This window comes from Bos mutus, chromosome 3 (assembly GCF_027580195.1).
Source record: "Bos mutus isolate GX-2022 chromosome 3, NWIPB_WYAK_1.1, whole genome shotgun sequence".
Classification (NCBI taxonomy): domain Eukaryota; kingdom Metazoa; phylum Chordata; class Mammalia; order Artiodactyla; family Bovidae; genus Bos; species Bos mutus.
In genome coordinates this window covers 13,025,387-13,041,882 of record NC_091619.1, presented here as the reverse complement: position 1 = coordinate 13,041,882, position 16,496 = coordinate 13,025,387, and the positions used below count along the sequence as shown (strand labels likewise).

Sequence of the window (16,496 nt, the reverse complement as noted above, 5' to 3'; positions counted from 1 at the left end):
AACCACAATGAGGTACCATCTCACAACGGTCAGGATGGCTGCCATTAAAAAGCTTACAAACAATAAATGCTGGAGAGGGTGTGGAGAAAAGGCAACCCTCTTACACTGTTGGTGGGAATGCAAACTAGTACAACCACTATGGAGAACAGTGTGGAGATTCCTTAAAAAACTGAAAATAGAACTGCCATATGACCCAGCAATCCCACTGCTGGGCATATACCCTGAGGAAACCAGAATTGAAAGAGACACATGTACCCCAATGTTCATTGCAGCACTGTTTACAATAGCTAGGACATGGAAGCAATCTAGATGTCCATCAGCAGAAGAATGGATGAGGAAGTTGTGGTACATATACACAATGAAATATTACTCAGCTATAAAAAAAGAACTCATTGGAGTCAGTTCTGATGAGGTGTATGTATGAAATTGGAGCCTATTATATAGGGTGAAGTAAGTCAGTAAGAGAAACATCAGTACAGTATACTAATGCATATATATGGAATTTAGAAAGATGGTAATGACAACCCTATATGCAAGACAGCAAAAGAGACACAGATGTAAAGAACAAACTTTTGGACTCTGTGGGAGAAGGCAAGGGTGGGATGACTTGAAAGAATAGCACTGAAACATGTATATTGCCATATGTAAAACAGATGACCAGTGCAAGTTCGATACATGAAGTAGGGACCCAAAGCCAGTGCTTTGGGACAACCCAGAAGGATGGGGTGGGAAGAGAGGTGGGAGGGGGGTTAGGAAGGGGGGACACATGTACACCTGTGGTTGATTCATGTCAATGTATGACAAAAACCATCATAATACTGTAAAGTAATTAGCCTCCAATTAAAGTAAATTAATTAATTTTTTAAAAAAGGAATGATAGAGGCAAGATCACTATAGATGCTGCATACATTAAAAAATTATATGAGGATTCATGAATAACTTTATGTTAATAAATTTGACAACTTAGATGAAATGGGAAACTTTCTAGAAAAATACAACTTACAAAAATTTTGAATAATCCTGTATCTTTTAATGAATTAAGTCCATAATTTGTAACATTCCGTTAACAAAAATATCAGATTCAAATGGTTACACTGGTAAATGCTACCAAACTTTAAGGAAAGTGATGAACAATTCTAGAAAAAATCTTTCAGAGAAGCCAACAAACCTTAATACCAAAGACCTACCAAAGACATTACAAGAAAAAAAATTACAGACTAATATCCCTGGAGACTTCCTGGTGGTTCAATAGTAAAAAATCCGCCTTACAATGCAGAAGATATCAGAGACGTGGGTTGGATCCCTCAGTCAGGAAGATCCCCTGGAGAAAGGCACTGGCAACCCACTCCAGTGTTCTTGCCTGGAGAATCCCATGGACAGAGGAGCCTGGTGGGCTATACAGTTCATAGCGTCGCACAGAGTCAGACATGACTGAAGTGACTTGGCACACACACAAGGGGAATAAGATCCCATCTATCTTGAGGCAAGTAAGCCAGTGAGCGGCAACTACTGAGTCATACGATCCAGCATGCACTCTATAGCCCAAGCACCAAAACTAGAGAAGCCCTTGCGCCACAGTGAAGACCCAGTATGGCCAAACTAAAAAAGAAAGAAAGAAAGAATATAGATGGAAAAAAATTCCAAATGAAATACTACAAATCAAATACAGTGTTATGTAAGAATGATGCATATCATGGTTTTGTGAGTTTATTCTAGAAAGACATAACTGGCTTAACACTTAAAAAAATCATTCAATATAATTTTAACAATGTGATCATCTTAAAAGATATGGAAAAGGACTTTGCTGGTGGTCCAGTGGTTAAGAATCTGCCTGCCAATGAAGGGGACATGAGTTTGACTCCTGGTCCAGAAAGATTTCATATGCTGCAGAACAACTAAGTCCATGTGCCATAACCACATTGCTCATATACCACAACTTTTGAAGCCCCTGCACCCTAGAGCCTGTGCTCTGCAACAAGAGAAGCCACCAGAATGAGAAGCCCATGCACCACAATCAGATTAGCCCCTGCTCGATGAAACTAGAGAAAGCCCACACAGCAATGAAGACCCAGTGCAGTCAAAATACAAATAAATTAGTTAAAATTTAACAACAACCAAAAAAGATAAAGCATTTTATAAAATTTAACACCCATTCATAATAAAAAACTATTAGCTGACTAAAAATAGAAGGAAACTTTCTCAATTTGATAAAATTATTTACCTAAAACTTACAAATAACATCACAATGGTGAAATAGTGAAAGTTTTCCCCTAACAAGACAAGGTTATCTGTTATCACCACTTCTATTCAACACTGTATTGGAGTGCCTGTCAGCGTAATAAGGAGAGAAAAAAATTTAATTGCAAAGGAAATTGTAAAACTGTACTCATAAATGACATGATCATGTACATAGAATATCCAAGGAACATACAGACTACTAGAATAAGTGAATTTAGCAAGGCCATGTGATACAAAGTCAATATATAAATATTAATAGTATTTCTAATGGCACCCCACTCCAGTACTTTTGCCTGGAAAATCCCATGGATGGAGGAGCCTGGTAGGCTGCAGGGGTCGCTAAGAGTTGGACACGACTGAGCGACTTCACCTTCACTTTTCACTTTCACTTTTCACTTTCATGCATTGTAGAAAGAAATGGCAACCCATTCCAGTGTTCTTGCCTGGAGAATCCCAGGGACAGGGAAGCCTGGTGGGCTGCCGTCTATGGGGTTGCACAGAGTCGGACACGACTGAAGCGACTTAGCAGTTATACTTGTAACAAACAACTGAAATATGAAAATGTAAAAATAATACGATTTACAATGGGATATGAGTTCCATCCCTGTCAGGAATGGAACCTGGTCAGTTCCATCCCTGCCCACATGTTGCAGAGCAACTAAGCCCATGTACCACAACTGCTGAGCCTGGGCATCACAGCTACTGAAGCCTGCATGTCCTAGAGTGTTGTCCACAACGAGAGAAGCCACCACTATGAGAAGCCTGTGCGCCACAACTAGAGAGTAACCTCTACTCATGGAAACAAGAGAAAGCCCACGTGCAGGTGAAGACTCAGCACAGCCAAAAATAAATAATTATGTTTAAAAAGAAAGTGAAAAGTTAAGTCACAGACTGGAAGAAAATATTTGAAATACTGCAAAGGATATATATCTGCAAAGGATTTGTAACCAGATTGCACAAAGATTCTTACAACTCAATTCTAAAACCACTGAGCTTTTTAAAAATGGGCAAAAGATTTTCACAAACACTTTGCAAAGAAGATATATAAATGGTCAAGAAATTAAGTGGAAAGACGTTCAATATCATCAGTCATCAGGGAAATTCCAATTAAAAACACTATGAGATAATACCACATGCCCACAAGTATGGGTAACAGTACAAAGCGTGGAGAGGCTATGGAGCTACTAGAATTTTTATATATTGCTATTGAGTGTGTAAATGGCACAACCTCTTTTGAAAACTTTTTGGCAGTGTCAACTAAAGTTAAACATTATACTTACCTACTACCTATAAAGTTAAACATTCTTCCTACCTATGACTCAGCCAGGCTTCAGCAATATGTGAACCGTGAAATTCCTGATGTTCAAGCTGGTTTTAGAAAAGGCAGAGGAACCAGAGATCAAATTGCCAACATCCACTGGATCATGGAAAAAGCAAGAGAGTTCCAGGAAAACATCTATTTCTGCTTTACTGACTATGCCAAAGCCTTTGACTGTGTGGATCACAATCAACTGTGGAAAATTCTGAAAGAGATGGGAATACCAGACCACCTGATCTGCCTCTTGAGAAATTTGTATGCAGGTCAGGAAGCAACAATTAGAACTGGACATGGAACAACAGACTGGTTCCAAATAGGAAAAGGAGTGCGTCAAGGCTGTATATTGTCACCCTGCTTATTTAACTTATATGCAGAGTACATCATGAGAAACGCTGGACTGGAAGAAACACAAGCTGGAATCAAGATTGCCGGGAGAAATATCAATAACCTCAGATATGCAGATGATACCACCCTTATGGCAGAAAGTGAAGAGGAACTCAAAAACCTCTTGATGAAAGTGAAAGTGGAGAGTGAAAAAGTTGGCTTAAAGCTCAACATTCAGGAAACGAAGATCATGGCATCTGGTTCCATCACTTCATGGGAAATAGATGGGGAAACAGTGGAAACAGTGTCAGACTTTATTTTGGGGGGGCTCCAAAATCACTGCAGATGGTGACTGAAGCCATGAAATTAAAAGATGCTTACTCCTTGGAAGGAAAGTTATGACCAACCTAGATAGCATATTCAAAAGCAGAGACATTACTTTGCCAACAAAGGTTCGTCTAGTCAAAGCTATGGTTTTTCCTGTGGTCATGTATGGATGTGAGAGTTGGACTGTGAAGAAGGCTGAGCGCCAAGAATTGATGCCTTTGAACTGTGGTGTTGGAGAAGACTCTTGAGAGTCCCTTGGACTGCAAGGAGATCCAACCAGTCCATTGTGAAGGAGATCAACCCTGGGATTTCTTTGGAAGGAATGATGCTAAAGCTGAAACTCCAGTACTTTGGCCACCTCATGCGAAGAGTTGACTCATTGGGAAAGACTCTGATGCTGGGAGGGATTGGGGGCAGGAGGAGAAGGGGACGACAGAAGATGAGATAGCTGGATGGCATCACTGACTCGATGGACGTGAGTCTGAGTGAACTCTGGGAGTTGATGATGGACAGGGAGGCCTGGTGTGCTGTGATTCATGGGGTTGCAAAGAGTGGACACGACTGAGCGACTGATCTGATCTGATGACTCAGCAATTCCACTTGGGCACACAAGAAAACTGAGACCAGAAATCCAAAAAATAAAAGACTTGTTAAAGAATAAAACATCTTCTTCATTACACCAAAAAGTGGAAATAATCCAAATATTCATCAATAAGAGAATGGACAAAACTTAAAAACACTACATTGTGTAATGATTCCAAGCACAGAAAGTATATACTGTACAATTTATATGACGTTCAAGAACAAATTAAAGTATCAGATGTTCTCCAGACTTATTGTGGTGATCATTTCACCATTTCACCATATACAAATATATTCAGATGTATAAATTCTGTACACCAGAAACTAAATATATATCAATTACACCTCAGTAATAAAAAAACAAACAAAAATGAAAGGAATCTATGGTGATAAAAGAAAACAATGCCTGCTTCTAGAGGTGGGTATTGGCTGGGAAAGTGCATAAGAAAACTTTGTATGACTCCTCTGCTCCACATCCATCAGGTCATTCTATCTCTGAACCGTTTCTAGAATCATGTACTTTTCATGATCTGCACTGTCCCTACCCTAGACCACATCCCAGCAATCTCTGATGTGCAGGTCAGCAGGACCTGTGTCTGAGGAATGAACGGAAAGACAAGAGCCCCAGAGACTCATCTGATATGACTGTTGTTCTCTATGTGAATGAGCCATTACCACAAAATTTTCATTCCCTACTGATCCAGAATTTTAACTGATTTTCTTTTGTGCCTCAGTTGGTTTTCACAGCATTTCCAGTCCCTTAACCACGGAAAAAGATATTGTTTCTATAGGGAAATGTATTCTGATTTTCAACAATTTATTAAAATTGCTTAACTTTATAGAACCCAGCCATTTCTTCATTGGAGACTTCCCACCTGTTTTTTTCTTAATGGTATTTTTAAGTATCTTTAAATCTTTTTGATGGGTCTATATTCTGTGTTTCCAATCATCTTTGAAAATCACAAGGGAAGGGGCTTCCATTGCTTGTTTTTGTGCACAAGAGCATGGCATGCCGCTCTGGATGCATAGGAAGCACAACTGAAACAGGACACTCCCAGCATGTCCTCTGCCTGCCCTTCGTCTATAGAAAAACTTTAGTCAAAGTTGAGCATATATATGTGCTGTGCTTAGTCGCTTAGTCGTTTTGGACTCTTTGCAACGCCATGGACTGTAGCCTGCCAGACTCCTCTGTCCATGGGGATTCTCCAGGCAAGAATACCGAAGTGGTTTACCATGACCTCCTCCAGGAGATCTTCCCAACCCAGGGACTGAACCAGGGTCTCCTGCTTTGCAGGCAGATTCTTTACTAGCTGAGCTACCAGGGAAACCTGAGTTTGTATATACTCACTTGCAAACTTGCAGTTACCTTAAATAGAGAGAAAATTTGAGTTAAAGTTTAAAACATTTCACAAGAATTTAAAAACGACATCCATGCCAAGTTTGAAAGTAATTAATTACAAGATAGTGAAAGTAGTAGAGCATTAAAATAAAATTACATTTTAAAATACTAATTCTTAAAGGTAATTCCTGTATTATTCTGAAATGGTAAAACTGATTCAGTAGGGAGAGACTACTATTCAGTTTATAAACATATTCATCAGTTTTCCTATAACTAGGAATCTGTAGTAAATTCAAAATTATCCAATTTATAAATAATTTCATTTTAGGTTACACTTCCAGTAAAACACTTTTCAGAATTTTATTTTTAAAAGTACCTATTGTAAGTTCACATTTATAACTGAAAACTTTTATGAAAGATATCAGTCTTTAAAAAGCTACAGGTCCAAAAAATATTGATGCTAAGATTAATTAGAGTTATAAAAAGTTGTAAAAGCAGTTGTAAAAAGCAAAACTGAGAATTCAATAGCACAAACAAAATAGCAATTGATTTATCTCTCATATAACTGACCAAGATTAATAGATCAGATTAGGAGATCCAGTCATTTAGAGCCTCAATCTGATGGTGGACCTACTTCAATACATAGTTTCCAAAGGTCTCTCTAGTTATCAATATTCTAGGCCACAGGTAAGAAAATAGATCAGAAATTCAGGGCAAACCAGGGCAAACTATTGCCTTTTAAATAGGCTGGGCAGAACTTGTCTAGTCACCTCTTTTTACATTCCTAAGTGAGGACTTAGTCATATTTAGACAAATAGCTGCAAGGGGAACTGCCGGGGACCAGCCCCGGCTGATCCAGGGTATTCGAAGCGGGGACGGCGTCGGCGAGGATCAGGAAACAACTGCTTAATTAAACGTTAATTAAGGATATAAAGAGTAATAGAATGAGGATAGCTCAGTGAAGAAATTCAGTGGAGAAAAGAGGCTGAAATAAGGATAGCTCAGTGAGGAAATTCAGTGGAGAAAAGAGGCTGAATAATTCAGCCAGAAGGTAAGAGAAAGAACGACATGGTGAGACCAAGTTTCGGTGAACAAGGCCCGCACTTTATTTTCCAAAGTAGTTTTTATACCTTAAGTTATGCATAGAGGATAATGGGGGAAGGGGTAGAGTCATGCAGTAAGCCAGGCTTTCTTCCTGCAAACTTATCATATGCAAAAGTTTAGGTGATTTGCATCATCTTCTGGCCCGGAGGCCTTTTTCTCTAAAGGTGATTATTCTGAAGTCAGGCGCCAGCCTCCAAAAAGCATTAGATAAAGTTGCATTCCTACAGAGCAAAGGTGTGGTGGGCTATAACAAGAAAAAGAATTAACTCAAGGGTCCCAGGTTACAAACATTAAAGCTACTACTTACACCAACTATATTAATCAATACACTGCCAGGGACACAGCAGGTAAGGGATATGGAGACTTAGCAGCAAACATTGGCCCAACAAGTGAGAATCCCTTCACCAATACAATTTCTAATCAATCTTTAACTGCTCAAAGGACTCTGTATTTAGACAGTTTAGAACATCTCACGCCTCTCAGTTTGGGAGGCTCTGAGCAATCACATGTGGCGGAAAAACCTATTCAGGCAGGCTAGAGGACTTCCAAGGGAGTTTGTAGGTTGAAACACTGTCACACCCAGGAATTATTAACTGGAGCTGTAAGCTAACTCTTTTTTCAGAGAGGTAGTGGGGGACAGCCCCCCGTAAAGTCAGAGGTGTAGGTGAAAGCACAAAGCAGAAAGTAGGCAGACTCTGGTTTTGGGGGTAGATTGCTCGAGAATTTCCAGGGAGACTCCTGAGGCTTGATCCCGCCTTTGCGTATGTCAAGCCTCCTTCCTCATGACCTTTGCCACGGGCGGAGCTCGCTCCCCACAGGGAACTGGGAAATACAGTTGTTATTTGGGTAGCCCCATCGCATCTACAGTCCTATAATGCTATATAATATGAGGAAAACAGATTTCAATGAAGAGTTAGCAGTCTGACACCCCTCTAGTCACTAAAATTCTGTGTTCTTCCTTCTGTTCTGCTCATCCCCACGCCAAGGGAGACAACTCCAAATTCCATCCAGGTGCCAAATCCATCTCAAATTCAGGGATCTCTGGGTAACTTGTAATCACCTCCCTCAGACATGGGTTGGTTTCTTGTGGTTGAGCACCTCATTAATGCAAAGGAAGTCACTTGCTTCTCCAATACCCGATAAATCATGGTCTAGTAGAAGAGACAGGATGATTGTATGAGAACTTCTTGTTCTTTAGTATTCAGTGGCCCTTCCACCACCATAAATCTTGGGCAGTGATAAGATGAGAGGTTAATATTTTGAAATCTCAACGAAGATGCGTTTAGGTAACTGAAAAAAGAAAAGACCCTGCTTTTTCTTTCTAGGAGAAAGTAACACTAGACAGAAGAAAAGATATTTGGTGACAAAAGGCATTCTATTTTGTGGTATTTGATGGTGAGGACACTAGTTAAATAAGAGATTTCTGAAGCAAAGTGAGAAAAGAATCCAGAACAATAGTTAATAGTGGCTTTTTTAGAAAAATGAGAAGTTTTTTATTAGCTCATCTTAATATCACTCGAGAGATAAATGGCATTTTGATAAATAAGAACCATATCAAAAAAGACAGAACCACATTTAAAAAACCCACTTTTTAAAACTACTGAGAATTTGAACTCTCTCCTTAAGCTTCTTTCCCTTTATCCTCCCATTAGGCTATGTTGATGTCACGTTTCCCACTGTGCATGTATGTGTCTGTATGTTCATATAATTCAGACCATATTGTGAGCAGAAGTCTTTCTGACGGAGCCAAATGATTTCCCAAACCGAAGATCTATTTTTAAACATATTTTAAAGTAGTCAAAATAAGACAAGCTATGATCAGCTAAAAGCAGTTCAATGAAAGTATAAACTGTAAAGGCAGGATTTAGGCAAAGAAAAGAGAGATGAGAAATGGAAGGACTTGTGACTAAATTACATGTAAAAAATATTCTCATAAAGGAGAATTATATATGGTGATTGACACCCAGGCCCAAAGCCAGACTGCCAGTGTACCCCCTGCATTTTCACTTGCAAAACACACACATTATGAAGTTGCTCAGAGGATTACAGGTGTCCATTCCCAATTACATCTGTTGCACCATACAAAGTAAACCCTTGAAAAATAACCATTGGTCTGGGAAGGATACTTTTGGGGTGAGGTAAGTCAAAACCCAGTTTTGGCATTATTGGCATCAAACCATCTTCAGTAAAGTTGACTCAGGGAGTAGTACAAGGTGCACAAAGATGCATGGTATCAGCCATAACCTACCTCTCCCAGAACCCCTTCAGATCAGATCAGATCAGTCGTTCAGTCGTGTCTGACTCTTTGCGACCCCATGAATCACAGCACGCCAGGCCTCCCTGTCCATCACCAACTCCCGGAGTTCACTCAGACTCACGTCCATCGAGTCAGTGATGCCATCCAGCCATCCCATCCTCTGTCGTCCCCTTCTCCTCCTGCCCCCAATCCCTCCCAGCATCAGTCTTTTCCACTGAGTCAACTCTTCGCATGAGGTGGCCAAAGTATTGGAGTTTCAGCTTTAGCATCATTCCTTCCAAAGAAATCCCAGGGCTGATCTCCTTCAGAATGGACTGGTTGGATCTCCTTGCAGTCCAAGGGACTCTCAAGAGTCTTCTCCAACACCACAGTTCAAAAGCATCAATTCTTCGGCGCTCAGCCTTCTTCACAGTCCAACTCTCACATCCATACATGACCACAGGAAAAACCATAGCCTTGACTAGATGGACCTTTGTTGGCAAAGTAATGTCTCTGCTTGTGAATATGCTATCTAGGTTGGTCATAACTTTCCTTCAAAGGAGTAAGCGTCTTTTAATTTCATGGCTGCAGTCACCATCTGTAGTGATTGTGGAGCCCAGAAAAATAAAGTCTGACACGGTTTCCACTGTTTCCCCATCTATTTCCCATGAAGTGATGGGACCGGATGCCATGATCTTCGTTTCCTGAATGTTGAGCTTTAAGCCAACTTTTTCACTCTCCACTTTCACCTTCATCAAGAGGCTTTTGAGTTCCTCTTCACTTTCTGCCATAAGGGTGGTGTCATCTGCATATCTGAGGTTATTGATATTTCTCCCGGCAATCTTGATTCCAGCTTGTGCTTCTTCCACCCCTGCGTTTCTCATGATGTACTCTGCATGTAAGTTAAATAAGCAGGGTGACAATATACAGCCTTGACGTACTCCTTTTCCTATTTGGAACCAGTCTGTTGTTCCATGTCCAGTTCTAACTGTTGCTTCCTGACCTGCATACAAATTTCTCAAGAGGCAGATCAGGTGGTCTGGTATTCCCATCTCTTTCAGAATTTTCCACAGTTGATTGTGATCCACACAGTCAAAGGCTTTGGCATAGTCAGTAAAGCAGAAACAGATGCTTTTCTGGAACTCTCTTGCTTTTTCCATGATCCAGTGGATGTTGGCAATTTGATCTCTGGTTCCTCTGCCTTTTCTAAAACCAGCTTGAACATCAGGAAGTTCATGGTTCGCATATTGCTGAAGCCTGGCTTGGAGAATTTTGAGCATTACTTTACTAGCGTGTGAGATGAGTGCAATTGTGCGGTAGTGTGAGCATTCTTTGGCATTGCCTTTCTTTGGGATTGGAATGAAAACTGACCTTTTCCAGTCCTGTGGCCATTACTGAGTTTTCCAAATGTGCTGGCATATTGAGTGCAGCACTTTCACAGCATCATCAATGGACCCTGATTCTGACCCAATGTGTGAAGTCCTATATCATTACATTGGTCTTTTCTGCATGATTCGAAAAAATCTGTTACTTTTTAAAAGTGGATATTTTGTGTTTTTAATTGCACAGGTAACTGTGTGAGAAAAAGAGCCTTTTAAAAGTATTTTTAGTTTTCTGAAATTATGTTTGTGTATTGTCCTCCCTACTAAACTCTAAGCTCCTCTAAGTAGAAAACAATCCACTCACTCCTCACTGTACCCCAGCACCCAGGTCAGTGCATGGATATTTTAAAGAAAATTTCTATCAGTAGCATAGAACCATTTGAAGTGAAGTGAAAGTTGCTCAGTTGTGTCAGGCTCTTTACAACTCGGTGGACTGTAGCCCGCCAAGCTCCTCTGCCCAAGAGATTCTCCAGGCAAGAATACTGGAGTGGGGGAAAAAAAAAAGGATACTGGAGTGGGTTGCTATTTCCTTCTCCAGGGGATCTTCCCAACCTAGGGATTGAAGCCAGGTCTCCTGCATTGCAGTCAGATTCTTTAGCTGCTGAGCCACCAGGGAAGCCCAAATAGCAGAGGGGGCATCCCTGGGTGGGCACGAAGAATTGATGCTTTTGAACTGTGGTGCTGAAGAAGACTCTTGAGAGTCCCTTGTACTGCAAGGAGATCAAACCAGTTAGACCTAAAGGAAATCAACCCTGAATATTAATTTGGAAGGACCGATGCTGAAACTCCAATACTTTGGTCACCTGATGCAAAGAGCCGACTCATTAGAAAAGACCCCGATGCTGGGAAAGATTGAAGGAAAGAGGAGAAGGAGATGACAGAGGGTGAGATGGTTGGATGGCGTCACTGACTCAATGGACATGAGTTTGAGCAAGCTCTGGGAGATAGTGAAAGACAGGGAAACCTGGGGTGCTGCAGTCCACGGGGTAGCAAAGAGTCAAATACGACTGAGTGACTGAATAACAAGCATAGAACCAAAGACCCAATTTGGGGGGTTGAGACCAAAAGGTGGACAAGGGGGCCCCGAAGTGGTTTATCAGATCTCCCAAGAGACAGATGTTCTCCACTTAAGCTTTTGGAGCAAGACTTGCTTGGTGGTGGTGTTGACAGTTTCCCTTCGCCAGGAGGCGTCTATCACTTTAAGATAAACACCAGGAAGTTAAAAGTGAATGGGAGAGGCGAGTGACGGAAATTCCGGCTGCTTGGATCTCCCCCTGAGAGTATTTGAGAGTTCGAGCATCTGCAGCTGAAAAACCGAGAGGTTGTAGGGTTAATCCTTTCTGCTTAAAGCGGGTTGGCCCACTTTTTATTCCCTCAGCTGGGGAAAAGGTTGCGGCTGAGTGGGCGGGGTTTTGGCTGACAGGTGTGGAGCCGAACAGCCCCGCCCCATTGGCTATTGCTGATGTTGGTATTTTGTTGCTTTATATATCTTCGAAAAGAGCCAAAATTGCACTGTGCTCCAGATCGCAGCTGTAGGATCTGCTGGTGTTGAGGCAAAGGCATTGAGTTCGGGTATCCCAGCCGACCTCTCAGCTCTGTGTCTCAGGTCTGGGTCTTGCAGCCGCAGGGCTCTCCCATCCAAGGTGTAATAATTCCCTGTGGCTAGGAGGACACTGGTATCTGGCTTCCTCGAAGGTATCTGCTCTTTCAGCCTTTATTATTGATGCCACGGCCAAGTCTTACCGAAGGATGTTAATTGATGTGTGTTTTCTATCTTTTGTCATCCTTTCTTTCAGACAGGTTACACTGACCCAGCCCCGAAGATCTCTGGAGACCATGGCCAAGAAAAGAATTGCTGTGATTGGGGCAGGTGTGAGTGGGCTCACGTCTATCAAGTGCTGCCTGGAAGAAGGCTTGGAGCCCCTCTGCTTTGAAAGGTCTGATGACATCGGAGGGCTGTGGCGGTTCCAGGTAAATCTCTTGGTTCCTTAATACTTGGAACTCTGGCTGTAACTAGGTGCAAAAGATATTTTATCTTGTGTCAGGAAATATGATGGGCTTCATAGTGATTCAGCCTGCTAGACTTCAGTTTGCTGATCCCTTCTCAGGTTCTATGCAGGTTCCTCTTTCCCAAGGCTGGCAGCAAAAATGGGACAGAGATATCACTTTTTTTTTCCTTTACTGATGACTATGAAAATGGCACAGAGATCATTTTCATTTACAGATCTTCCTTGATTGACAATGAAATTACATCTTGATAAGCCCATCATAAATTGAAAATATCCTAAGCTTAAAATACATTTAATACACCTAACTTGGTAAAGAACCTGCTTGCTATGCAGGAGACTGCCTACAATGCAAGAGCCCACCTGCAATGCAGGAGAGGCAGGATTGATCCTTGGGTTGGGAAGATCCCCTGGAGAAAGAAATGGCAATCCACTCCAGTACTCTTGCCTGGGAAATCCCATGGACAGAGGATACTGGTGGGCTACAGTCCATGGGGTTGCAAGAGTTGGACACGACTTAGTGACTAAACCACCCCCTAACACCATAGCTGCACCTAACCTGTCTTAAATGTGCTCAAAGCACTCACTTTAGCCTACACTGGCAAAATCGTCTCACACAAAGCCTATTTCATAATAAAGTGTTGAATATTTTATAATTTATTGAATACTGTACTGAACATGAAAACTAGAACGGTTGTAAACTGATCAGTTGTTTACCCTCCTGATCTGTGACTGGGTGGAAGCTGCCACTGCCCAGCAGCACCAGAGTATGGTACAAAATATTGCTAACCCAGGAAAAGATTAAAATTCAAAATTTGAAATATGGTGTCTATTGAATGAATATTGCTTTTAAACTATTGTAAAGTAAAAAAAAAATCACAAGTTGAATCATGGTAAGTAAGTTGAGGAGTGTCTAATAAGTTTTGCTGCTATCTGGAAGAGGGCAACAATCTCCATGGTGGCAGGGTGTAACAAAACGACAATATGTGAAGTGGCTAGAAAATTTAGAGTGGTTACTCTTGGTCTGCATTAATCAGTAAGTGATCTAGAATATAGTTTACAGCTCCTAGGAATTCCTCTTTTCAGTCTCTTCTAATCTTACTGTTTTTTGTTTGTTTATTCCTTCCTTCCTTCCTTTTAAAAAATTCTAGTAACTTTAAACAATTCTCTAATAATTCCAGTCCCTGAATAGGATATAAAATCTGGCCTAAAAGAATCAAAAAATTCTTTGAACTTTTTCTTTGCTTGAGAAATCAAATCAGTAGTCCTATCTTCAGAGGAGGGCAGATAGCATGTGCAACTAGATTGTCTTGTCCTTGCACAGATAAAGTTGTTGCTTTAATAAGCACACCCAGCCCTGCAACTAACATATTAAAGTATCATCTAACTTAAATGATAGTTAAGCTTATTATATGTTAAAGAATATCAACCTCTTTAACTTCCTCCAAAGCAACATCCATTGGGTTTACTTCTAAACTCACTTTTTAAAGCCAGTGTTTCATATTTCATAAAGACAGTGTTTGCCAGTTACTTAAAAGTGGTTTCACACCATCCCTTAGTTGAACAACAGTGCCACTGTTTTGCTTCTTGCCTCTGTCTTAGCGACTAACTCTGACAATAGTTCTTATTCAGATCTAGGGTGAATACCCCTTAGCACACAACCCATGCCTCGGTCATAATCAGTCTTGCACGTGGACTGAAAAGACTGTTAATTAATATTTTGTAATCAATAGAAAATTTTACTTTAGAAACCCAGCCACAACATAGTGTAGAGTTTAAGAGCATAGTCTGGGTTCAAATCCTGTGTCTGCACCTACTAGCATTACTGTGACTTTGGAGAAAATCATTAAACCTCTCTGTACCTCTATGTTATCATCTTTAAGAAGGAGATACCCACTTCACAGAGTTATTGTGGAGGTTAAGTGAATAATTATGTCATCACTAATAACAGTGGCACAATAAGTGCTACACACCAGTTGTTATTCAGTAGGCCAAATGTGGGGCCCACACAACTGAGCGACTGAACTGAACTGAAGCCTCCTAGGCAACTACTGATCACTTAAGAAATCGGTTGAAGGTTCACCATCCTACCCGATTATCAGGTTTCTAGCTTTTATCTCCGAAGTGGCTTAAACTTCTTCTCTGTTAAAAACTCAACTTGAAGTTTGTTCTAATGATACTCTTGGCAAAATTTCAATACCTTATAAACTGCTTACTTGAAAATAAATAAGCTATATTTCATCGTAATGCTCTGACTTCTGTTAAGACAGACCACATCTGGGTCTATTATATATAACGCATATTTTTACATATATTATATGCACACACATACACACCACTATAATTCTAGAGCCAAAGGCCATGCCTGGCATGTATTAGGCACCAAACATACTTGCATTTTATAAATGAATCCTTGAAATGGAAAATTTCTTGGGTGGCTGCTTAGACTGCTTATGGAAATAGACCTTCATTCTCATATATCCCAGTTACACAGCTGTGAAGCCTGTGGCATTATAAACATTTGTTAATTGCAGATTAAGCATGTTTCACATGTTGATGCTGGTTTCCTCAAATATTCCTTTGAGATCTGCTTTTCTTTTACCTCCTTGCTTGTTATTTGGAGCCTTCTCCCCCACCCTACCCCCCTTCACATTTTTATAATTTCATTGGGGGTTTCATATATAAGATCATCCCAAAGTGAAGTCACTCAGTCGTGTCCGACTCTTAGCAACCCCATGGACTGCAGCCTGCCAGGCTCCTCCACCCATGGGATTTTCCAGGCAAGAATACTGGAGTGGGTTGCCATTTCCTTCTCCTGATCATCCCAAGCACACTGGAATTCCACTGTTGCTACGAGGTGTCCAATAAGTCACTGGGGACTCAGGGCTTCCATTTTCTTTCTTGTAATAGGTCTCAGGGATTCAGTATGTATGCCTTTCTTCTTGACCTCTTCATTAATGTTAGATCAGACTGAGGGTGAAACATAGGTAGTGATGTGAGACATATTGCTTTAATATTCATTACTACAGTATTACTTTATAAACAAAGTGGCTTAAAATGATAAATCGCTTGGGAAATGTTGAGGTTTTAATAAGTATGCAATGCTGTAGAATAATTTTTAATTTTAGTTAAATTTAGTTTAATTTTGGAGAAGGCAATGGCACCCCACTCCAGTACTCTTGCCTGGAAAATCCCATGGACGGAAGAGCCTGGTAGGCTGCAGTCCATGGGGTCGCTAGGAATCGGACACGACTGAGCGACTTCACTTTCACTTTTCACTTTCATGCATTGGAGAAGGAAATGGCAACCCACTCCAGTGTTCTTGCCTGGAGAATCCCAGGGACGGGGGAGCCTGGTGGACTGCTGTCTCTGGGGTCACACAGAGTCGGACACGACTGAAGTGACTTAGCAGCAGCAGCAGTTTAATTTTAGTTAAATTTTTAAAATCTCAATGTATACCATAGCAATGCTTCTCAAACTTGAAAATGAAAATGAATCACTGGAGATTTTGCTAAAATGTACATTCTGATTCATTAATCTGGGGGTGGTGCTAAGATGCTATATTTCAAATAAGCCCCCAAGTGATGTTGATCCTGCTGATTATTACATTTTGAGTAGTAAAATTCTAAAGTGTATATGT

General features: G+C 40.8%; 1 protein-coding gene across 4 annotated transcripts in view; it reads left to right on the top strand.

Annotated features, from left to right (window-relative positions):
• Nucleotides 1-12,082: 12,082 nt before the first annotated feature.
• FMO5 (flavin containing dimethylaniline monoxygenase 5) overlaps nucleotides 12,083-16,496 on the top strand; it is a 42,622-nt gene continuing 38,208 nt past the window's right edge. The window contains exons 1-2 of one of the 4 annotated variants that reach the window (XM_070366921.1): nucleotides 12,083-12,171; nucleotides 12,647-12,821. In XM_070366921.1, coding sequence (XP_070223022.1) covers nucleotides 12,687-12,821 — 135 coding nt within the window. In that variant the 5' untranslated portion in view covers nucleotides 12,083-12,171; nucleotides 12,647-12,686. Of the gene's footprint in view, nucleotides 12,546-12,646; nucleotides 12,822-16,496 lie in introns of all 4 variants that reach the window. The other 3 variants (XM_070366925.1, XM_005907017.3, XM_070366929.1) reach the window with 3 other exon arrangements.